Below are 24,443 nucleotides of genomic sequence, written 5' to 3'. Positions count from 1 at the left end.
TCCTCGGTGGGTGGAGACCAACCGCCTGGCTCCACCCCCTGGTGTTGACATCAGCCCCTGGAGGAGGGCAACAAGGGTTTTGTCTGACCTTGATGTGCCTGCAGGGAGTATGGGGTGTGTTGTGGTGTTGTTCTCTGTGGCCCCTGGCTTGTCCAGGGCGACACACTTGTTCCTGGCTATGCTTCTGACCAGTACTACTCTGTTATCCCCCCTCCCACCAGGGAAGGATGAGGCAGGCGTGTAATGGAAAACAGATAAAGACAGACAAAGGAAAACCAAAACTCTGACACACTGCGCGCGCGCACACACACACACACACACACAGGAATAGATAATGAGAGACTCAGGATTAAAAGCAAGAGCAGGACGGTAGCAACAAAAAGGAAATAAGGGTTAACTCCACAATCGCACAAAACAACAGTATAACAACCATCAAATAGTCTGGATTACAACACCTCACCTGACCAGTTAAAATAAACTATAGCTGGCAAAGGTGGAAGGATCTAGCCAGCATAGATAGGAGGGGAGCATAGGTGATTGGCTTCCCAACAACATATGATCAAAGGAGACTAATAAGCAGACCAGTAGAGATTAACACTTGCTAGCCTGCCTATGAATTACCACTTTGCAGGTTGATGCCCGAGTCTGCCTGCATTGATCACAGACACCAGAGAAGTGATCAGGCAGGGTGTCATAATCTGTAATCTGAACAGAACCCGATGCCACCATGATAGTCGGCGAAGTTTGTAAAAATCTGTGTGACAATTACCTTTACAAGATCATGTTTATTTTTTAAACAGTATAATATTACCATTCAATTCAGTCTAATGTTATACACTGCGCCACATAAGGTGAAACATTTGGGCAGGAACGTTACTTTAGTTCTGGCATGCTGTAAAAAAACTGAAAAAATGCCAAAGACACAGGTCAGATAGTGTGGGGAGGGGACTTTATGCAGATTTGTATGCTACATGGCATGCCCATTAGTGCCCAGTGATGTGCGATTACGTCACTCGGATTGGTAGGCACAGGGTCGGACATATCATTGGTGCAACCAGGGGCCCAGTAGGTCGGGGGGGGCACATCCAGATCAGATAGAATTGTACATTATGCAGCGCTATTGGACTACAAAGGGCCCATATACCGTTCTTGCACAGGGGCCCTTTTGTGACTGTCCACTAGTGGGTGGACAGATATTGCCCATGTGAATAAAAGAGAGTGTGTTTGCCAATCATAGCCGAACTCCCACTAGCAGCAGAGATCAGAGAGAGCTCTGATCTCTGCTATTTAGCCCTGTGTGGTGCAATCAATACTAAGGATACGGAAGAGGCCAGGCCATGTGCAAGAACAATATATGTGCCCATTACCATCATTATAATGCACAATTCTACATGATTTACAGGTGAACGTGGCCCCCTTATCTCTTGGACCAATGATATATCCGACCCTAAACTACACGAGGAACAAAGGTTCAGGGTTTCTCTCATCAGAAACATCATCTTAGATGAAGAGTGTCACGAGTGTGTCACATGTGACACAGTCATGTGGTTTCTGGCCATAGAAGGTCACAGAGTCTGGCTGTGCAGAATGCTCCCTGATGTTCCATTGTTCCTGCTGTCAGTATTCATTGGTATAGGTAGCTTTCCTGCTGGATTCATCTCTCCCCTTTTTGATCCAGCAGGAGCTCCTCTTCCACCCAGCTGCTGATCATCAGCATTCTCTTGGTGCTTAAATACTCCTTCCTTCTGTCATTGGACTGGTGCTGGTTATATTATTCAGTTCATTCAAGACTTGGTTGCAAGCAGGTGGCTTGTACGCTTCTGTGGTATCGTCACTAAAAACCTTGTGTCATCTGTGGATAATTAATTCATACATTCCCCCCCCGTGTGCCCTCCTTGCATCTTCTATAGTGTTTAGGGGGGTTGACGAAAAGCTAATTACATCGTTCCATATTTAGGGTCCAGCACTAGGGATACCTAGGGTCAGGTATCCGGCTCGGTGCATAGGTACGGAACCTATCTATGTTGGTGAGGGACCCCAGGGACCAGCAGTAGGTTTGGTTAGGGGTCACCATCTCCCCCTTCTGTAGACACAGGTTTCCCTTCATTTTCCCCTTTACCGCTCGCTTGGTGCTTCCCCGTACTTAGCGTGACAGAGGCAATTCTGCGTCCATTGAATACAGTTTGGGGACTCGTAAGTTGTACAGTATCGCTACATTGTTCTAGAATATGCACCAAAAAAAATAAAATTAATACTTTGGATCTAAATCACAGATCTATTGCTGCCAGGTTTGCATAGAAATTAATCATTTTCATGGTCAGACCTCAAGGTAACTTATGCTAGAAAGGGCAGCTCCGGACGTGATTGATCAGACACAAGGTGGAAAGGTCAGAATCCAGTTTTATTCCTCTCCCAACTGCCCAAATCACTCACCTCGGAAGCTGAGCATTTTTTATACAGTATTGACAACAGAGGCGCAGCATGAGTATGACTCATAGCATTAACCAAGGAGAGAGATATTTAATATTTTATCATATTGCTATCATTAGCCAGCAGCTACGTAACCATTCGCTGTCACAATGCGACACCGAGACCTTGCTGGGCAAAACACCAATGCCTCTTATCTGTACAAAAAAAAAAAAAAAAGAGCCAGTCACCTACAAATGCCCTAAGTATTAATTTAATATGCCTTTTATTAAAGGAAAAAAAAAAAAAAAAATCAATCAAAAACGTTTGCTCTTTTTTAGGGTTCCAAAAGAAAGGTTTGTTTGTAAACACAAATTGTATCTCTCAGACCTGAAACGCAGTCCCATGTGGTCAGAGCAAATTTTATTTTTAAGTATCCTGTGTTTCGATTCAGCCATTTCTTCTTGTAAGACTTGTAGTCTGGTTGCATAGCAATAAGCGCCTGCTATGTATCGTGCCGTTTTAGGACACACTAGGTGGAACGGTGCCAAGTCTGTTGCAAAAATGTACATAATAAAGGGTATCAATTTTTATTACGTCTTTTAAAAATGTTAAAAAAAAATGGGGTTGGCGGAGCCATAAAATGCACTAAACATACAAAAAAAAAAAAAGAATGAGATTATATTCTCACTAAACATACAAAAAAATAAAATATATAATCTCACTCTTTTTTTTTTTGTATGTTTAGTGAGAGATAGAGATATATATTATATATATATATATATATATATATATATATATATATATATATATATATATATATATATATATATATACACACACACATATACACACACACACACACACACACACACACACACACAGTATATGTGTCAAAAAACACAAATTGCAGCCATGAGGAAGAAATAGGTGCCCAATATGTCTAGCAAATGGCTCCAAATTTTTCAATATAGTTTGCGTAAAGTACTACTAATATAATAAATTTGGAATAAAGTAAGGAAACTCCTTATGAAAATCGGATGTTTTATCACATTCCACTCGGACCAATATTAGCCTGTGTGTCAGCTCCCATGAGCGATTATTTTCTCAGCCCTTATCGGACTGAGAAAACAGTCGCAGCATGCTGCAGGTGCAATGCGATCCTTGTTTCTCTCGCACCCATTCAAGTATATGGGGTGAGGGAAAAAAAACAAAACAAAAAAAAAAAAACGCACTGCACTCGTATATTGGTGCACTGCGAGTGCACAGCGAGAACGGCGACAGCCGGCAACGGAGGAGAGAGGGAGATAAATCCCTTCCTCCCGTCCTCAGTGTCGGCCCGTCCCCCGCAGCTGAGGTCCGATTGCATGATCAGACCTCAGTCACAGTGACACTAGCATGACACTCGGCTCCAGCTGTACTGACAGCATGAGCTGAGTGTCATGCGAGGATCGCAGTAGGCCCTCGTGTGGCTCTGGCCTCAGTCAATGTTTTTTTTATGTACTGGTACAGCTATACATAAGGGCATGCATAATCCAGGTCATTGCCGGTGTCAGTGACCCATCAGCTGATCTGATAAAAGTTTTAGCAAACACGTCACATTCCTCAGGTTGTGATGAGCTAAGATAGCCTTAGAAGAGGTATTCTCACCTTTGGAGGTTTTCCCCTAAGCATGGGATAAGGGATAACGTCCTGATTACTGGGAGTCCAGCGCACCGCCATGACCTGCGATCCCATTAGGAATGAATGGAACGACAGTGCAAATGCTTCATTGAGAACCCCAGTTCTCAAGATCGGTGGGGTCCCAGTGTTTTGAAAGTAATCTCCTAACCTATGGATAGGTAATAACTGCCTTTCTTGCAATACCCCTTTACGATTATAGGGTGTAACTATTTGCTCAATCAGTTGCAGTATGAGGTAGACAGAGGATTGCCTTTTGTTGAAATTCACCTTCAAAAAGCAGCCTCACAAAATAAAAAAAAAACAAAAAAAAAAAAAAAAAACAAAACAGCAGTCTATATGGTTGCGGGTTTCACACTCTTTAAAACATAAGCCCAGCTCTGGAGGTCTGCTACCTCCATACACAGAACAACAAGTGATTCCAGAGGCCTTCACCATATCTCCAAACCCAGAGGTGGAGATATGATGAACATTAACAGCCGTCCCATCTCTTCAGCTGTTCACAAAAACCTAGTCCTGTTAGTAGACGTTTAAGGCTATGTGCGCACGTTGCGTACTAGCCCTGCAGATATTTCTGCAGCGATCTGAAGATCACATGTGCGCTTTAGATCGCTGCAGAAATGTCTGTAGTGAGCGCCGATTCCATGCGCTCTGCCTGCAGCTCCTGCCATAGACAGAGCAGGAGCTGCCGGCAAAGCGCAGGAAAGAAGTGACATGTCACTTCTTTTTGCGCAGCGCTTCGGCAGTAGCCGAAGCGCTGCGCTCTTAGACGCCACGTGCGCACGGCCCCTGCACAATCTCCATAGACTGTGCAGGGGACGCAGGACGCATGCAGTTACGCTGCGCTACAAAGCGCAGCGTAACTGCATGTTTTTACGCAACGTGCGCACATAGCCTAACTGTCACGTCCCCACCAGGGTCCGCTCCTGCGACTTCTGCTTCAATCACCAGGTGACGCCGTGTTCCCGCCGTGGGCTGTGTTGGTAATAGGAGAGGGGTTGATGCCAGTGGCTCTGGTGGGCGCAGGCTCTGCTCATCCACTAAGCTGAGTTTCCCTGGGACCTGCAGTACCACTGGCTGACTGTAGGTGGTGTGTGTCTTCCAGCTGAAGTTACCACCATGCAGCTACAGCTAATGGGAAGACACCACACCCTTCTAATTCCCCCTCCTGTCTGCTGGTCATTGCCAGAGATAGTTTTGTATTCCTGCTTCCTGGTTCCAGCTTTGTTCTGAATAGTGATCCCTGTGTTTTGACCTCTGCCTCTTCTCCGACTACCCTCCTGCCTGCCGTTTTTGTACCTCGCTGCCAGATCCAGATTTGACCTCTGCCTGGTTTCCCGACTACACTCTTCTGCCGATTTTGTCCCTGTTCTCCATTTCCCGGTTTGACCCTGCCTAACTACTACTCTCCTCTGGACTGCAGCCTTCCACAGGAAGTGATCTCTGGGGCCCTGCAGTAATTCCAAATCCCTGTATAGGGGTTAAAGGGTTTCGGGGTTCTTGAGGTCCTGCTTTGTGAGTGGCTCTCCTCTAGCCTGTCCGTGACAGCCAGTCTGACTGTGGTTGCAGGCAGGCGTTACATTAACACTTTCAGTACCTACCATACTGAAGAATATACCTGGGTTCGCATCACTTAGGATAATAATCTAAGTGATACACACCTCCCCTCTTGTATTTTACCAATGATGAATGAGAGGTAGGGAATAGTGTCTGCAAATATCTGCCCTGTGTGAACCTTACCCTAGGCGGCCATGTTTGCATGCCATTTAAGGTGGGGGGGGATGGGGGGTGTCAGCATTTTGCATCAGAATTTGTACGGCAAATCCAGGATAGAAGAAGACATAGAAAAATTATAATGGAAGATTTGCACTTCATCTGTTTCGTCCTCATTCAGTAGGCCTTAATGCAGTCACATTTTGGTATCTATCCTAAGGCTACTATTCTTCACCCGAGTGGAGGTTTTTGATCTGAAGCATGAGTATGATTGGCACCACAATGTTTTTATTCTGGGTTGGTGGGCTCACAATCAGGCCAGGACTTGTGGAAATACTACAGATATTAAAATATACCCACATTATAACTGTCGAATGACATGCCTTAAAAATAAATTACTGATTTGTAAATGACCTTATAGGACCAACTTACCAGGAACCAAATACTAGAAAATAAAGGCTACGTTACATAACCGAAAAAAAGAAACAAAAACAGACAGGAAAGATTGAAATTAACCTCTAAAAAGATAGGTAACCTCCAGGTTCTTACTTAGTTTATGAAATGTTCAGACAAGCGCTTATGTGACGCCCCTGGACTATCAGGTCGTCACAGGGTACTGCACAAGCTGCCCTTCCGTGCAGTATTCCGCATCCCTCTTGGTTCTGGATCCCTAACTAAGCGTTTCCTCCAACAGCAAACCAAATCCTAGATACACCCTGCACCACACCCACCAGTGGACGGCTTGAGTGGAATAGAGTCGCCCACCTGGGGGTCAGGGAGGGGAGGCGTGTAGAGAGTGAGTCATTAGTCAGTCAGGAAGTAGCCCTCGAGCTGTGAGGAGCTTAAAGGAGGTCGGGAGCGGTAGCTCCTAGAGAAGCCGTCTAGGTTGCAGACGATGGTCTGGGCCTAGAGGAGTCGGACCCACGGTCGCAGGGGATTGTGGCAAGGTTCCTGGACCTGTTGAGGAGGACAGCCGTCAGCCTAGCACTATCACCGGTCCGGGGACCGAAGGTACGACGGGGTACACGGACCCTAGGTCAGTGAGTAGCTTCAGGCAACCCAAGAATTTACTTTAAGAGAACAAAGCCTTTCATGATTTGTTCCCACCCGCTCCAGAATCGGGGCATTAATGCAACGAGGGGAATATGACTTTCCAATTCAAAACAGTCCAGAAAATCCCAAGCGTGAGCCCTGAAAGCAAGCTCCCACACTTAGCTATAGTGGGGAGCGGGGCCTGGCAAGTTGCATAATACTGGGCCACCACCTTGAAGTTAAACTTATTGCAAGGAGGCAGGTCACGGATCAACAGGCAACACTATAGGGGACGGGACCCGGACGAGCTCCCCTCAGCAGCAGCAATACCCAGAGACTTGGTTTACCCGGTTGTCAGCGTCCGCTTATTGACTGAGTGAGTACCAGAGTGACCTCCTGCACCCCACACCAAGTCCTGGGGCATCCCCCCTACCCGTGGAGGGCTACAACACCTTGCTGCCCCACTTCATCACCCCGGGTACTCCCAACGGCAGCGGTGGTACTCCCCAAATTACCAAACACCACGGGTGGTATCACGAACTATACATCAACTCCCCTGTAAATACCCCCTTTCATTTGAGTTGCCACACGACCCCCGGGTCCGGAGACCCTCGAGCCACAGTGAACCCGGATCCGAGCAGCTTGGCTGCTTCCACGGGGGCGGCACACTTAAAGTGGACTTGTCATCAGGATTTACTGCTAGATGGTATAAAGCCTGCTTTACACGCTGCAATGTATCTTCCAATGTGTCGGCGGGGTCACATCGTAAGTGACGCACATCCGGCATCGTAAGTTACATTGCAGTGTGTGACAGGTACGTGCGATTGAACGGTAAAACGTTCATCGCATACACATCGTACCTTTCTCTAGAATTGCACGTCAGGTTGTTCCTCATACCCGGCTTAGCACACATTGCAGTGTGTGACACCCCAGGAACGATGAACAGATCTTACCAGCGTCCTGCGGCTCCCGGCCCACAATATGGAAGGAAGGAGGTGGGCGGGATGTTTACGTCCCACTCAGCTCCGCCCCTCCGCTTCTATTGGCCGGCTGCCGCGTGACGTCGATGTGACGCTGAACGTCCCTCCCACTCCAGGAAGGGGACGTTCGCCACCCACAGCGAGGTCGTATGGAAGGTAAGTACGTGTGACGGGGGTTAATCGTTTGTGCGGCACGTTCAACAAATTGAACGTGCCACACATACGATGGGGGCGTTGCAAATCGCATACGATATTGTATGAAAAATTGTAACGTGTAAAGCAGGCTTAAGGAGTACTTCATCAGTCTTCTATGCCCAGTGGCATAACTGGAGTTTGATGGGCCTGGTGCAAAATTTGGACCTGGGCCCTCCCTTATCTTGGTTAGATGTATGTATATGTATGTATACATTTAGCATTGTAACTCCTATAAAGACATATGAGTTGCCCCCCATAATGTAGTAATACCCCCACCCTGTTCCAATGCCCCCCATTCTGGGCACCTTCCTTGTAAATATGTCCCTCATTCTAGGTCACATCCTGGTGTGTATATATAACCATATCCTGGTAAAAATGTCCCCATCCTGGGCCCCTCCTGGTGTATATACTGTCCCTCTTGTATCTATTGTCCCCCTGCTGAGCCCCTCCTGGTATATACTGTCCCTGTCCTAGGCCCCTCCTGGTATATACTGTCCCTCTCCTGGTATCTACTGGCCCCCTGCTGGGCCCCTCCTGGTATCTACTGTTCCCCTGCTGGGCCCGTTCTGGTATATACTGTCCTCCTCCAGGTATCTACTGTCCCTCCTCCTGGTGTATACTGTCTCCCTGCTGGGCCCCTCCTTGTATATAATGTCCCCCTCCTGGTATATATGTCCCTATCCTGGTAAATATGTCCCCGTTTAGTCTAATGCAAAAACAACAACATTGTATGCACCGTTCCTGTCTCCCATATCACGCAGCGTCCCACTGTGTAGCCAGAGTACAGTGGCCGGCAGTTTTCATAGGTGTTGGTGCTATTACAACACATGACTACATTTCCATGCGCCACCCTCAGTCACTGGGACAAAGATGAAAGCTGCCGGCTTCTGTTTTGCTGGCAGCGTGTATTGCAGTATAGGGACCCAAAGGGTGTCTGCGCCACAATGCATTTCAGCTGGATGTGCAGCCTCGGAAACACATCCCGCTAAAGCGGGGGATTGGGCTGGCGGGCCCCCTGCACCCCTGGTCGCGATCCCTGCAACAGTGATTATTGCACCCCTGTCTATGCCTGTATTAACCCTGACCCTTGGTCTTCAAACTCAGAGAACAGGGAAACAAATACTTAACTTGCATTTGGCTTTTTGGACAAATACAGGCAACATTTAAGAGGGAATTAGGATAAATGTATTTATTTTACTTGCCAATAAGGCATCACCACTGTCCCATTGGGGCTCACATATCTACAATACTTATCAGAATGTCTCTGGAGTGTGGGAGGAAACCCATTTAAAACAGGGAGAACATAGAAATTCCTTGCACATATCACCCATGGTCGGATTTGAACCCAGGACCCCAGCGCTGCAAAGAGACAGTGCTAACCACTGAGCCACCGTGCTAACCAATCTACAGTGCTAAAAACTGAGCCACTATTCTGCGCTCCTAATAAGTTTTATGGGTGAATCCTGATGACAGGTTACCTTTGAAGATATTATAGGCTGCTCCACTGTAAGGTTAAATATTCACTGCGTCTGTTGATTTAGCCTTAAGATTATTTTGTGAGTTTTTTCTGACATTTACTGTAATGTTCCCATAAGCCCTCATTGACCAGATGGAGGTGAAATGTGTCTTTTGGCCTCTGTTTTAGGCTATGTGCACACAGTGCATTTTTTATGCGTTTTTTAAATCCGTTTTTTTGGGTACAGTTGTCACAAATACCTATCCTTATGCCAGCAAAGTCAATGAGAATTCTGAAGTTTTATGCACACGTTGCTTATTTTCTCCTCGCAGATTTGGTGCAGAAAATAAACCAGCAATTCTTGCAGCTTTTTTGCCATGGATTTATCATCCCAAATGCATAACAAAAAAGGGATGGAAAAATAGCATAAAAAATGTGGCAAAATGCAATTTTTTTATGCCAGGAGATGCAGATTTGGTGCTGAAATTTCTGCAAGCAAATACTCAGCGAACGCCCACAGCCTTAGGCCCTGTGAGCACTAGAAGAGAAGAAATTTCTTGAGTCTAGAAGATTAGCGCACTTGCGTTCAAAAAACGCACCAATAACGCACTGAAAAATGCATGCATTTTTCCAGCATTTCTGTGTTTTTGGTGCGTTTTTTCCGCGGGTTGGTCCCTGCGTTTTTTTTACCATTATCTATGGCATAAGCGCAGGCACCTGCGGAAGAGAATAGACATGCACATTCTTTTTCTCAAGAAATTCTGCCGAAAGAATATTCTTGAGAAAATAACGCAGTGTGCGCACAGCTATTTTTTTCCATAGGTTTTGCTGGGCAATGTCTGCAGAAAGGTTACAACCATTTTCTCAAGAAATTTCTGCAGCAAAAACGCAAAAAAAAAAAAAAGCAGGTACAAGACGCAGTGTGCGCACAGGGCGTTACTCTAGGAAAGTGCAACAGACTGCAATTTCATACACAGATAGCCATTGCAAATTTAAATATACCATGTGGGGCATTTTTTTTTTTTTTTTTTTACACATTGGGTCGTTATGGTGGACAGATGCCTTGCTATCTATTGTGACTGTGGCCACTGTTGGGCACAACTCTCCTACGTGAACGTGCCCGACAGTGGGCACCGTGGTAGACATGTAAACCATTCAAAGCCACAACCTCTACAATCGACCCTTCTGGGCAGGCTTGGAGTTTAGTCACTAGCCCACTGATCCAAATATCTAGTTCATTTGTGTTTATCAATCGCTGCCTTTCTCCGAAGGTGGGCGTTATGGCCGCCAAATTTTCTTCAATGGCCAGGAACCTTGAGGCACACACATTGGGCTTATACTTATGTATGGCCTCATTCAGTTGTGAAAAAACGGACGGCTTTCCTTCAGTGTGCGGAATCAGACTGTCAGCAGTGTTTACCATCAGCTGTTCTCATATGCCAAAAACAACAAAACACTTTCACATGTGTCACCTAGCAGTCAGTGAGCACAAGGATGCAACGAGAATGCAGTCAGTGAGCGGTCAAGAGTTTTCCATTGACTCAAAGACTTACAGTGGCAAGCTAGATCAGTATCTCAGATAAAAGCAAACGTATCTTTTTTTTGCAAAAAAAACAAAACCCAAACATGTGAAGTGCCTCATAGACTGCAATGTTTACATGCCCTATCCTTGTGAAAAAAGGAACATGGAGGTGGACAATGGACATCTGAAGAAGTCCTCAGAATCACTGTGGAAATCAGTCCACCCATGGACTGACTGCGGGACTCCTGGCCCAAACTCTGGAGCCTTGTAAGCTTATATGAGGTTGTTGAGGCCAGGGGGTAAGGAGTCCCGAGGTGGGGGTATGGAGTCCCGAGGTGGGGGTATGGAGTCCCGAGGTGGGGGTATGGAGTCCCGAGGTGGGGGTATGGAGTCCCGAGGTGGGGGTATGGAGTCCCGAGGTGGGGGTATGGAGTCACATGGCCAGTCTATACAATGCAGAATGATTTTCATGGACGTCTGAAGAAGTCCTCAGGCTCATTCAGACGTCAGCGGAAATCAATTCACCCATTGCCTGACTGTGGGACTCCTGACCCAAACTCTGGAGCCTTATAAACATATAGGAGGCTTCTGAGGTCAGGTGGTAAGGAGTTCCGTGGTCGGGTCCGGAGTCCCGTGGCCAGTCTCTGCAACGCAAAATGATTTTCATGGACGTCTGAAGAAGTCCTCGGGTTCACTCAGACATCAGTGGAAATCAATTCACCAATGGACTGACTGCGGGACTCCTGACCCAAACTCTGGAGCCTTCTAAGCGTATATTAGGCTGCTGAGGTCAGGGGTCCGGAGTCCCGAGGTGGGGTCCGGAGTCCTCTGGCCTGCCCGTACAAAGCAGAACAGTTTTCACGGACGTCTGAACAAGCCCTTGTGTGTATAGCCGGCTTTATTAGTAACTTGCTCTGTACTGTAAGGGCATAAGAGGACCTTGTACTTGGTCAAACTCATGAAATGTCACAATCGTTTTCTTCGTAACAATACCTGATGACACGACTGATGAATATACAGAATTATCTTTATTGCTCAGTAATTGCTGAAAGTCAACAGCAGGGACTAAGTTTTTTTTTTTCCACATGCAAGACCTGGTTTACAAAAGGTGGAAAAATGTATCTTCCAAGCCAAATGTATCAATGCCGCTCTCATAAATGATCGATGTGACCTCAAATCTTTCCAGAATCACTATCGCTATGTTTCATATTGTAACAAGTCATCAAGGAAGAATGGAAGAACATTGCTTCTCCTCCCAGAAACTGACCCAGTCCTGGTCCCCATCTTACCTGCCAATCCTAGCGCCACAGTGGCTAGAAGGAGCCCCTTGATGAGGCTAGCCGAGCCGGGGTAGATCATGCTTCTTCACCTTCCATCCATCCTCTTTTTTTGGGCTTCACCGTGTCCGGTAAAGTCTTTTTAAGAAACTAATCCAAGTGTTGTAAGGATCTCCTAACCCTTGATCTCCAGGTCCATTAACTTCTCCAGCTGATCAATAAGCCCCACTAATGACGGTGTAGGGTGGTCATTCAGGCAACCTGTGGTCATTCAGCATCATTGACGAAAACGTCTCTATGGGTCGTAGATCTGCATCTGATATCTACGCTATAAAGCAACAGATGATGAGGCTTGGAATATATGCATGGCAACCGTACACCAGTCCCCCATGTTTTATCTTCTGCAGGGGAATCAGCCCTATAATTCGCCTGCTATCTATGAACCTACACCTTAATCCACACGCACAGTCCTATTATAGTCCACCTTGTATATGAATCCTCCTGTGATATCTATGCTGTATGTAGATGTCCACACGCAGGCGACCATGAGACCCAGAAGCAGCTCCTGCCACAGAGAACTCCAATGTCTCCTCCTTTTCCTGAGCAATACAAAGTGCTGTCTGTACTAGGTAGATGCTAGTGGGCTGAAGGACCTATGGTGACGTTATGTGAGCAGCCACGTGACTAGGAGGAGTAGTCAGTGTGCTGGAGGAGTGCACTGGGAGGACTTCATACAAGTCGGATTAGTGCTGGAGGAATTCTCCTGCATGTGCCTCACTTTGTTGGAAACTGTATATATCTCTCCTCCTGTACCCGTCTGTGCCTTGTATTGCTTATGATTATTGTACTTGTCCCTATTATCTATACCCCTTTCACATGTAAAGCGCCATGGAATAAATGGCGCTATAATAATAATCTGCGATTGGAAATCTGTTACGTAAACCGTATTGTGCATGGATGTCTAAAATCCAGACGAAGGCGACACTCGCAAAAATTTCTGCTGCGTGTGAATATACCCTTATATATAAAAATAGATCCCGGGTGGTATGGAACAGTTCAGATTATACTCCCAAAAGGGCACAGAGATATCTGCACCCTCCCTGTATGGTGCATGCCACTGCATTCTAATTGACGCCGTTGTCGGAGCTCACAGGGTTAACACTACAAAAGACGTGTCGACAAAGGCAACAATAGAGCACTGGGGGCTGAGGGGTTAATATTATGCACGCCTGGCAGAAATACAGGCCTAAGCAGCCCACCAAGGACAACATCTGCGAGGAGTTTGTATGTACGAGCAGGGTTGTCCTTTTTTTCCCCCTCTAAATATTGTATTTTCTATAACTGTTACTTGTTTGTATATGATCCTCCTGAATTGTAAAGCGCTGCGGAATATGTTGGCACTATAGAAATAAAGATTATTATTATTATTATTATTATTATTATGTTCTGCCCTTGATTGCGGGGGTTTCCTCCCACACTCCAAAGACATAATGATAGAGAATTTAGATTGTGAGTTCCAATGGGGACAGAGGTGTTGATGTATGTAAAGCGCTGTGGAATATGTTGGCGCTATAGAAATAAAGATTATTATTATTATTATTATTATGTTCTGCCCTTGATTGCGGGGGTTTCCTCCCACACTCCAAAGACATAATGATAGAGAATTTAGATTGTGAGTTCCAATGGGGACAGAGGTGTTGATGTATGTAAAGCGCTGTGGAATATGTTGGCGCTATAGAAATAAAGATTATTATTATTATTATTATTATGTTCTGCCCTTGATTGCGGGGGTTTCCTCCCACACTCCAAAGACATAATGATAGAGAATTTAGATTGTGAGTTCCAATGGGGACAGAGGTGATGATGTATGTAAAGCGCTGCGGAATATGTTGGCGCTATAGAAATAAAGATTATTATTATTATGTTCTGCCCTTGATTGCGGGGGTTTCCTCCCACACTCCAAAGACATAATGATAGAGAATTTAGATTGTGAGTTCCAATGGGGACAGAGGTGTTGATGTATGTAAAGCGCTGTGGAATATGTTGGCGCTATAGAAATAAAGATGATTATTATTATTATTATTATGTTCTGCCCTTGATTGCGGGGGTTTCCTCCCACACTCCAAAGACATAATGATAGAGAATTTAGATTGTGAGTTCCAATGGGGACAGAGGTGATGATGTATGTAAAGTGCTGTGGAATTAATGGCGCTATATAAGTGAATAAATAAGTTCATATGTCCAGTTAGAACGGATCAGGCAGAAATCTGTTGGCAAAAAAGTTCTGCAAAACACAATTTTTTTAGTCCACGTAAAAAAAACCAACCTGATTTCAGCTGGATCCGTGTTTTCAACATTGAAGTCTGTAGAAAAAGGATCTGGTAATTACACTGGTTATACTTGCATTTGTAAAGAATCCATTTTTTGCTTACTGGATCCGTTACAAATGGCAGATAACTAGCGATCAGTTACCGGATCCGTTTTCCATAGACTCCAATGTTAAAAAAAAACAAACAAACACATCCAGATGAAATCAATTATTTAAAAAATGGATGAAAAAAGTTTTTCTGACATCGGATTGCTGCTGGATCTGTTCTGACGGGTAATTACTGGACATGAAGTCTATGGAGAACGGATCCTTTAAACAGCCATCTGTTTTCTTCCATTTGAAACGGATTTAGTAAGGAAAAAACGGATCCGTTACAAATAAAAGAAAAATGGATGGCTGTTTAACGGATCTGTGGCGCCCCAGCGGTCTGGTTGCCACAACAGTGTTGCCCTCCTCAAAAGGGTTAATGCTGAGCCTGGAGGTAGCTGGGGATATCCATTGGCCAGTAAGTACCATCATTCAACACAGTTTCTCTCCCAGGCCAGCAGAGGGAGCTCTAAACCTGGAGTTCCAGGGAGCCTTCCTTAAGCGCTGACCTGGGGGAGGAGTTAGTCTGTGAGGAGAGTTCAGAGAGACAAGGACTCGAGTAGTGTGGTGTGCGAGCTGAGCCAGATTGCTCGGCCAGGAAAACACATCCACAGAGAGGCAAAAAGGAGGAGAACATTGGGAGTGGAGCGCAGCCAGCTCACCCCGACGTCGTAGCTAAAGACATTGAATATCGGAGTTCAGGGCCACTCGAATACCGGTGGTTGCATCCGGAGGACGAGAGGACTGCAGGTGTCTGTCCACCCCGCACCCGGAGGTGCAGCTGCAAAGCCAGGGCTAGGAGCCCAGACAGACAGAACGGCACCTGTGACAGTCCACGCAGCCCGCCATACCAAATCACCTCAGAGAGCAGCAGAACGGGTCTCAGTATACTGACACCGTGGGACCCCGTTTACACATACAGAGCGTAGGGAGCAGGCCTCATTACTCACCTGGCCAGTGTGAGACCCCAGCCTGCTTCCAGGCCACCGGACCGCCATTACCACCTGTAACAGGCTCCCTGGACTTCACTGGTTGGACAAGTAAAGGAGAAGGTAAAAGGAAATTACTGTCTGTCTGTTCCTTTCCACTGCCCTGTCAGCCCTGCACCTCGTCCATAAACACCATAGACTTTACCAAGCACCCAAAGGTTGCCCCGGGGTATCCGCTCTACCTGTGGAGAGCAAGAAACGCCTCAGCTGCAATAACATCAGCCCCGGAGGTCCCTTCCAGCAGCTGCGGCTCCATAGCCGCAAACTACCACAGGTGGCGTCACGAATATTCATATAAACTTTAGCACTATCATCACCCCCAATACCGCCACATTAACTGACCCCACCAGGGCCACGGAATCAGGCCCCGCCACCGCTGACTACCCTGGACTAGTCCGGCCCGACACCGAGTCACCTAAGGCCCTGTGGTAGGCGAGTCAGATCCATTCTCCACAGACTTCAATGTTAAACGGATCCAGCTGAAATCAGTTGTGTTTGAAGAGCTTTTTTGCCAACGGATTGCTGCTGGATCCGTTCTGACGGATGATTACTGGACATGTGAACTCAGCCTTAGACATTACTAGAGGTTGTGGGTTTAAAAACCATTCTAGACTTTTAGGCTCAGTTCCCACTTAGCAGATTTTCTACTGCATATTCACTTCTGAAAACTCCTTTATATTTTACAGCACCAGGAAAGTGCATGAGATTTTAAGACATTTCATGCAGACGCTGCAAAATATACCCTCAGGATCTGCAGCGTCCATTGCCATGCAAAAAGCTCAGCTGTCCTCCTCCCCGCACCTTTCCACAGACATCCGCTGCCGGAGATCCACATTCCATGGAACGTAGCTGAAGGGTAAAACAGATGTGATTAAAACGCAGGTTAAAGGGATTGTCTGTTTTTATTTACTTTTTCTCCACTGGCATGCTCTGCAAAAAGAAAAAAAAATGAGTCTTGCATATCCCCTGCTGTTCGAATGCTGCCTCAGCTGCTGCACTACCTCTTTAGTTTTAGTTGACATGGCTGCAGTAGTGATTTTGCAATTATGGCATGCAACTACCGACATCAGCACTGGGCCCAGAGAAGCAGGGGTTAATAGTAAACAGAAGTTATGCTTTGTAAAAAGGTGTGCAGCAGCTGAGGTGTCTACTATGCTGGTGTGCAGCAGCTGAGGTGTCTACTATGCTGGTGTGCAGCAGCTGAGGTGTGTACTATGCTGTTGTGCAGCAGCTGAGGTGTGTACTATGCTGGTGTGCAGCAGCTGAGGTGTCTACTATGCTGGTGTGCAGCAGCTGAGGTGTCTACTATGCTGGTGTGCAGCAGCTGAGGTGTCTACTATGCTGGTGTGCAGCAGCTGAGGTGTCTACTATGCTGGTGTGCAGCAGCTGAGGTGTCTACTATGCTGGTGTGCAGCAGCTGAGGTGTCTACTATGCTGGTGTGCAGCAGCTGAGGTGTCTACTATGCTGGTGTGCAGCAGCTGAGGTGTCTACTATGCTGGTGTGCAGCAGCTGAGGTGTCTACTATGCTGGTGTGCAGCAGCTGAGGTGTCTACTATGCTGGTGTGCAGCAGCTGAGGTGTCTACTATGCTGGTGTGCAGCAGCTGAGGTGTCTACTATGCTGGTGTGCAGCAGCTGAGGTGTCTACTATGCTGGTGTGCAGCAGCTGAGGTGTCTACTATGCTGGTGTGCAGCAGCTGAGGTGTCTACTATGCTGGTGTGCAGCAGCTGAGGTGTCTACTATGCTGTTGTGCAGCAGCTGAGGTGTCTACTATGCTGTTGTGCAGCAGCTGAGGTGTGTACTATGCTGTTGTGCAGCAGCTGAGGTGTGTACTATGCTGTTGTGCAGCAGCTGAGGTGTGTACTATGCTGTTGTGCAGCAGCTGAGGTGTGTACTATGCTGTTGTGCAGCAGCTGAGGTGTGTACTATGCTGTTGTGCAGCAGCTGAGGTGTGTACTATGCTGTTGTGCAGCAACCCTGGTATGTTATGGTGTCCTGCAGCAGCCTAGGTATGTATTATGATGTTCTGCAGCGGCCGCGTTTTGTGTTATGGTGTTCTGCAGCAGCCGACATATGAAGAATGATGTTCTCCAGCAACTGAGATCTGCAGCGGCTGAGGTGTCTATTATGGTGTTTTGCAGCAGCTCTGGTATGTGTTATGGTGTTCTGCAGCAGCCTAGGTGTGTATTATAATCTGCCGCAGCTCTGGTATGTGTTATGGTGTTCTGCAGCAGCCTAGGTGTGTATTATAATCTGCCGCAGCTCTGGTATGTGTTATGGTGTTCTGCAGCAGCCTAGGTGTGTATTATAATCTGCCGCAGCTCTGGTATGTGTTATGGTGTTCTGCAGCAGCCTAGGTGTGTATTATAATCTGCCGCAGCTCTGGTATGTGTTATGGTGTTCTGCAGCAGCCTAGGTGTGTATTATAATCTGCCGCAGCTCTGGTATGTGTTATGGTGTTCTGCAGCAGCCTAGGTGTGTATTATAATCTGCCGCAGCTCTGGTATGTGTTATGGTGTTCTGCAGCAGCCTAGGTGTGTATTATAATCTGCAGCAGCTCTGGTATGTGTTATGGTGTTCAGCAGCAGCCTAGGTGTGTATTATAATCTGCCGCAGCTCTGGTATGTGTTATGGTGTTCTGCAGCAGCCTAGGTGTGTATTATAATCTGCCGCAGCTCTGGTATGTGTTATGGTGTTCTGCAGCAGCCTAGGTGTGTATTATAATCTGCCGCAGCTCTGGTATGTGTTATGGTGTTCTGCAGCAGCCTAGGTGTGTATTATAATCTGCAGCAGCTCTGGTATGTGTTATGGTGTTCAGCAGCAGCCTAGGTGTGTATTATAATCTGCCGCAGCTCTGGTATGTGTTATGGTGTTCTGCAGCAGCCTAGGTGTGTATTATAATCTGCCGCAGCTCTGGTATGTGTTATGGTGTTCTGCAGCAGCCTAGGTGTGTATTATAATCTGCCGCAGCTCTGGTATGTGTTATGGTGTTCTGCAGCAGCCTAGGTGTGTATTATAATCTGCCGCAGCTCTGGTATGTGTTATGGTGTTCTGCAGCAGCCTAGGTGTGTATTATAATCTGCCGCAGCTCTGGTATGTGTTATGGTGTTCTGCAGCAGCCTAGGTGTGTATTATAATCTGCCGCAGCTCTGGTATGTGTTATGGTGTTCTGCAGCAGCCTAGGTGTGTATTATAATCTGCAGCAGCTCTGGTATGTGTTATGGTGTTCAGCAGCAGCCTAGGTGTGTATTATAATCTGCCGCAGCTCTGGTATGTGTTATGGTGTTCTGCAGCAGCCTAGGTGTGTATTATAATCTGCCGCAGCTCTGGTATGTGTTATGGTGTTCTGCAGCAGCCTAGGTGTGTATTATAATCTGCCGCAGCTCTGGTATGTGTTATGGTGTTCTGCAGCAGCCTAGGTGTGTATTATAATCTGCCGCAGCTCTGGTATGTGTTATGGTGTTCTGCAGCAGCCTAGGTGTGTATTATAATCTGCAGCAGCTCTGGTATGTGTTATGGTGTTCAGCAGCAGCCTAGGTGTATATTATAATCTGCCGCAGCTCTGGTATGTGTTATGGTGTTCTGCAGCAGCCTAGGTGTATATTATAATCTGCCGCAGCTCTGGTATGTGTTATGGTGTTCTGCAGCAGCCTAGGTGTATATTATGATCTTCTGCAACACCCAAGATCTTGGTTATGATGTTCTGCAGCAGCCAAGGTGGGTGTAATTGTCGCGGACGGAGGAGGGGACGCTGCGCTCTCCCACTGCTCGGGTCCGGCTGCTGCTGCTGCTTGGTGGTGGCTCGAGCGGTGGGCCGGATCCCGGGGACTCGAGCGGCGTTCCTCGCCTCTTGAGTGAAAAGGGGGTTGATTATGGGAATTGGATATTTTGTCCGTGACGCCACCCACGGTTGTGGTGAAGTTGGTGACACCACCGCTCCTCTGGACGGGGATCCCGGGAGCGGTGACAGGGAGCAGCTTTGTTGTTAGTTCTCCCCTCCGTGGGTAGGGGGTTGGTTGTCCCGGGGCCCGGTGATGGGGTAGGGATGGATGACAGGCGGGTTACAGGGCCTGGTGAGGTGCAGGGTCGCGGGGGCAGCGCTGTGCCGCACGGCACGGTGGTACTCACTCAGCCAATGATGAGGACACAGTTCTTGGTAAAACACTCGGCTGGATGGACGGGTCCCACAGACGGCTGCGGTGGTGTTTCTCCCGGCAGGTTGATGGTGACTGCCTTTCCCTGCACCTATGTAGTGTAATGGTTCCAATGGGTTCCCACCGGTAACCCGCTCCCCGGCTTGGATATGGGCCGGAGGAGCCCCTTTTGCCCGCAGGCTCTGGCCCGGGGAACGGTAGCCTTGGCGGTGGCTGTGTTTCCCTCTCTTGGTTGGACTGTTGCCTTCTGTTGGGACTTGGCTGCTGGGAAACCCAGGAGGTTCCCTTCGCTAACTGATTTGACAAATTCACGGCGACTCCAAGCCTTGCCGGGGTCCGTAAGCCCTTGCCGGATGGTGCTAGCTTCTCTTTGCGTACCGGTCCGGTACCGCCGGACCACCGCCCGTCCACGGTCCTTACGGTGTGCTCCAATCGGCCTCTCCTGCAGACGGTCACCACAGTCTGCCAACCTTGCTGCTCTGTCCGGGCCACACACCCGGACCAACTTCAGACTGCTCAGCTACCACTACCCTTCTGCTCACTTCCACTCCTCAACTCCATCTTACTGTTTTCCCGCCTCCAGGACTGTGAACTCCTTGGTGGGCAGAGACCAACCGCTTGGCCCACCCCCTGGTGTGGACATCAGCCCCTGGAGGAAAGCAACAAGGGTTTTGTCTGACTTCGGTGTGCCTGACCGGGAGTGTGGGGTGTGTTGGTGTTGTTCTCTGTGTCCCCTGGCTTGTCCAGGGCGCCACATAATGATGTTTCACAGCAGTCAGCACCCAAAATAATTATTTTTAAGAGAAAGTACTACATCAGTCACTCAAAGTTGTTGTGTGCAAAGAAGGAAATTCTTGCAAAAATGATCTACGCAATGATCTTCTATCCTATGAGCATGTAGCGTTGTCCATCACACCAGCAGAGGATGGCGCGGTGTATGTTCAGTTCCCACGCTGCCTCCTTTTATGGATATATGGATATTGCTGCCTCATGCTCCCTCTGCTGGCAGACATGAGTATGGCAGGAGGGTCTCCAGTCATTACAGCATTATTATGTGGTCTCGGGTTACATTTTTTTTTTTTTTATTTACAATGCCCTTTCCTGGGTCACAGTAACTTGAATGCCCATTAATTTACTATTCTCTCACTGATTTATGACCATATTAAACTATAATCTGATTTAATCATAAATCAGATCTTTCAAGAGAAGAATAATACAGACAGCGGACCCGAGCAGTCACATAAACCTCCCTATGGGCTTCACTGTGAATGGCAGCCGCCTATCATACATAGAAGCCAAATGATTATTTCTAAGGTTTCCAGGCTTATACTCTGGATAGGTCATTAATATCTGAATATATTAAAGTCAACAGGAGCTTAGCTGCAGGACAGGAGGATAGTGTACCAGCTCCTGCTGAGATACGTGCATAATACCTGATGATGATGCATGATGCTCGATGATGATGCATGCGTCTCAGTAGGGGTGTGGGTTAATAGCGTCATTGCATCACTCACCTCGGATGTGGTAGTCACCCTTTTAAATCCTATTGCAAAATTTATTTGCAGCCAAACACCTATGAATTTAAGTAAAAAAAAAAAAAAAAAAGCTTCCATTCACCTGGTGTTTAGTGCAGATCTTCCACAGCAAATTTGCAAGGTTTCCTCCTTAAAAATCCTGCAAATTTCTCCCTATGCGTTAGGCCTCCTTCACATGTCCGTGCAAAACACGAATGTTTTGCACGGTCTGTGGTGAAGTTGCGTATGTGTCATGTGACATTCGGAGCTGGTATACTTACCTGTCTCCGGCGCTGCTGTTACTTCCGGGTCCACAATTAGTGCAGTGAATATGCATGAGGCATAATGAGCGGGCCCGGACGTATCAGCGGCGCTGAAGACGGGTAAGTATAAAATGTTTTTCTTTTTATGTGACCTGTGTTTTTTCTCCGGTATGTGTCACACTGATGTCACATGGATACATACCAGAGACAAAGATGTGTGAAAGAGGCCTTAGGAAACCAGTGTTATGGCAGATTAGGCGGCAAGGTGGCTCAGTGGTTAATAGTGTACAGTGGGTAGTATGGTGGCTCAGTGGTGGGTCCTTGGTTCAAATCCCACTGAGATCACCATCTGCAAGAAGTTTGTATGTTCTCCCCGTGTTTACGTGGGTTTCTGGATACCTCCCACACTTCAAAGACATACTGGTAGGGACTCTAGATTTTGAGCCCCAATGGGGACAGTGTTGCCAATGTATGTAAAGCGCTGTGGAATTAATAGCGCTGTATAAGTGAATAAATATTATATATTAGTTCCTCCTACAACAATAAAAATGATACGGTACCTATCTTAGGCCCCCTTCACACATCTGTGTCTCCATTATGTGTGACGTCTGTTTTCACACGTACCGGAGACATGGACACACGTAGACTCATTAAAATCAGTGGGTTTGTGTACACATCCGTGTTTTCACATGGACCAATATGTCTATTTTTCTCCGGCGGCACGGGTCTCACATAGACCGCACGCTAATGTGATCTGTGTGACATCAGTGTGACACGTACCAGAGAAAACATGTCACATAAAAATAAAGCATTTTTATACTTACCTGTCTCCAGCGCTGCTGTCTCTGCCACTTCTGTTACTTCCGGGCCTGCTCATTATGCTCATGAATATTCACTGCACTTACTGTGGACCTGGAAGTAACAGGAGCGCCAGAGACAGGCGAGTATACCAGCGCATGCTGTCTGTGTGCTATCTGGATGTCACACAGATGGACACACATACACGCACCTACACAGCGGACCATGCAAAACACTTGAGTTTTGCACAGACATGTGAAAGAGGCCTCAAGCAGTGGGTTTTCTCTTTTCTCAGTACCGATCAGTGGCCCTGGATAGGTAATAACTTGTTTTAATTGCACAATCCCTTTAAACTTCCCTTTACTAGAAAGCAAGTAATAACTAAGTCAATGTTTTCTAATATATATATATATAAGTGTGTGTATGTGCTGCCCTGGCGCCGCCAGGTGGTCACACACAAAATAGGCCCCCACACAACACCTTCCCTCACAGGGTTACGCCGGGCCAACAAAACCCTAGTCACCCCTCCCAGGGTAGGAAAGGAACACCAGTGGGCAGGACCAGGCGGAAGAAAAACGCCAACCTAGGGGTCTAGAGAATCCGGGGTGGGAAAAGTACAGTGTGAAAAGTAAGGAGAAAGGGAAAGCAGAGTGGAGTAGGAGAGAGGAGAGGAGAAAGTGAACTTCAAGTGGAAGCCAGAGAGGAAAGGCGTCGGGGTTGGAGCCCCGGCGTGCTGGTTAGGTGGCAGACGGTGGTCCGTGTCTGTCAGGAGACGGGAAGATGGCTGCCGGGGATCCGAGGTGGACCTGGGACAGGGTAGGAGCCCGCCAATACCGACACCGGAGAACCGACCCAGAAACCGTGCACAGAAGGGGGTACCTGGACCCTGAAGCAAGGACCGGAACAACCGGCTTTGTTAATTCACCAGTTGAGGATAGGATTATAGGTCCGGTCCCAGCCAAAGTCCCAAAAGAGCAGACCAGCAGCCCACCGCGGGGGATAGAGCATCCACCAGGGCCCGTTTAGATCCCATGGGTCAGCGTCTGCGGGCAAGGCTCCCACTCGTAGTTCTGGGAGCGGACTCCCATGTTCCACACCGGGAAGTCCAAAGAGAACTAAGCAGTGCTGAGGAAAGTGACACAGACCATCACCCCGGGTGAGGGACCAGAATACACCCGGCCACTGGCACCTTGGTTTACCGCTGGACTTGTGTGATTTCTTTGACTGTGAGTACACTACCATCCCCTGGTCCGACCGGGCGCGCCGGCCACTGCAGCCACCATCCTCAGCACAGTGACACTGGGCCCCGGGGCATCCACCACTACCCACGGAGGGTTAAAAAAAAACTAGCTGCCATTCCAATGCCCCTGGGTGCTCCCTAATAGCAGCGGTGGTACCCCATCTTACCACACCCCGTAGGTGGTGTCACGGACTATATAGAAAATCCCACATACAACGAATCCCCTTTTTATTTGAAGTGTCCGCGCAGCCCCCGGGTCCGGAGACCCCTCGAGCCAGCCCGGCTGTTGGCGTGGGGGCGGTACAGATTATATATATATATATATATATATATATATATATATATATATATATATATATATATATATATAATATTGCTAGACGTTATGCGGCTTGTTACTTGTATATAATGCAACATTAGTGATTCACTTTTTCCAAATGCAACACTATCATTTCATAGTATCAGACATCACTGTTGCAGACTGGGGAGATGATTTTCTGATGATGTATGCTGTGTAATCTATAGGCGTTATATGACTCCTGGGAGAGGAAATCAACAACAATCACGTCTCTAATTTGTATTGTTGGCAGCATGGATGATTCACGTGCCCCAGTATTTAGAGGAGGGTTCATTATTTTATAGAAGTAGGTTACTCGTGACATCAGAAAGGAGGTATCTACTCAGCAAGGTTTTGTTTCAGTCTAATTTTGATTTTGATCTGTTGTTCTCTGTTATCAGTTATCTAAATATATTTAAAAAGGCGTTGCTACCTGCAGTTTTCTCAATGAGATCTTATAGGAAGTGACAT

The 24,443-nt window shown here is 47.2% G+C and overlaps 1 protein-coding gene and 1 long non-coding RNA gene across 2 annotated transcripts in view; one reads left to right on the top strand and one right to left on the bottom strand.

Annotated features, from left to right (window-relative positions):
* TYRO3 (TYRO3 protein tyrosine kinase) overlaps positions 1-12,909 on the bottom strand; it is a 277,637-nt gene extending 264,728 nt beyond the window's left edge. The window contains exon 1 of the mRNA XM_075330191.1: positions 12,274-12,909. Within this exon, the coding sequence (XP_075186306.1) occupies positions 12,274-12,343 (70 nt within the window). The 5' untranslated portion in view covers positions 12,344-12,909. The remainder of the gene's footprint in view (positions 1-12,273) is intronic.
* Positions 1-24,443, top strand: part of LOC142257911 (uncharacterized) — a 104,917-nt gene that overhangs the window by 4,259 nt on the left and 76,215 nt on the right. The gene's annotated exons all lie outside the window — the stretch shown is intronic.

This window comes from Anomaloglossus baeobatrachus, chromosome 12, assembly GCF_048569485.1.
Source record: "Anomaloglossus baeobatrachus isolate aAnoBae1 chromosome 12, aAnoBae1.hap1, whole genome shotgun sequence".
NCBI classification, from domain to species: domain Eukaryota; kingdom Metazoa; phylum Chordata; class Amphibia; order Anura; family Aromobatidae; genus Anomaloglossus; species Anomaloglossus baeobatrachus.
Note: the sequence above shows the minus strand (reverse complement) of the source record. Positions and strands in the feature narration are given on the sequence as shown.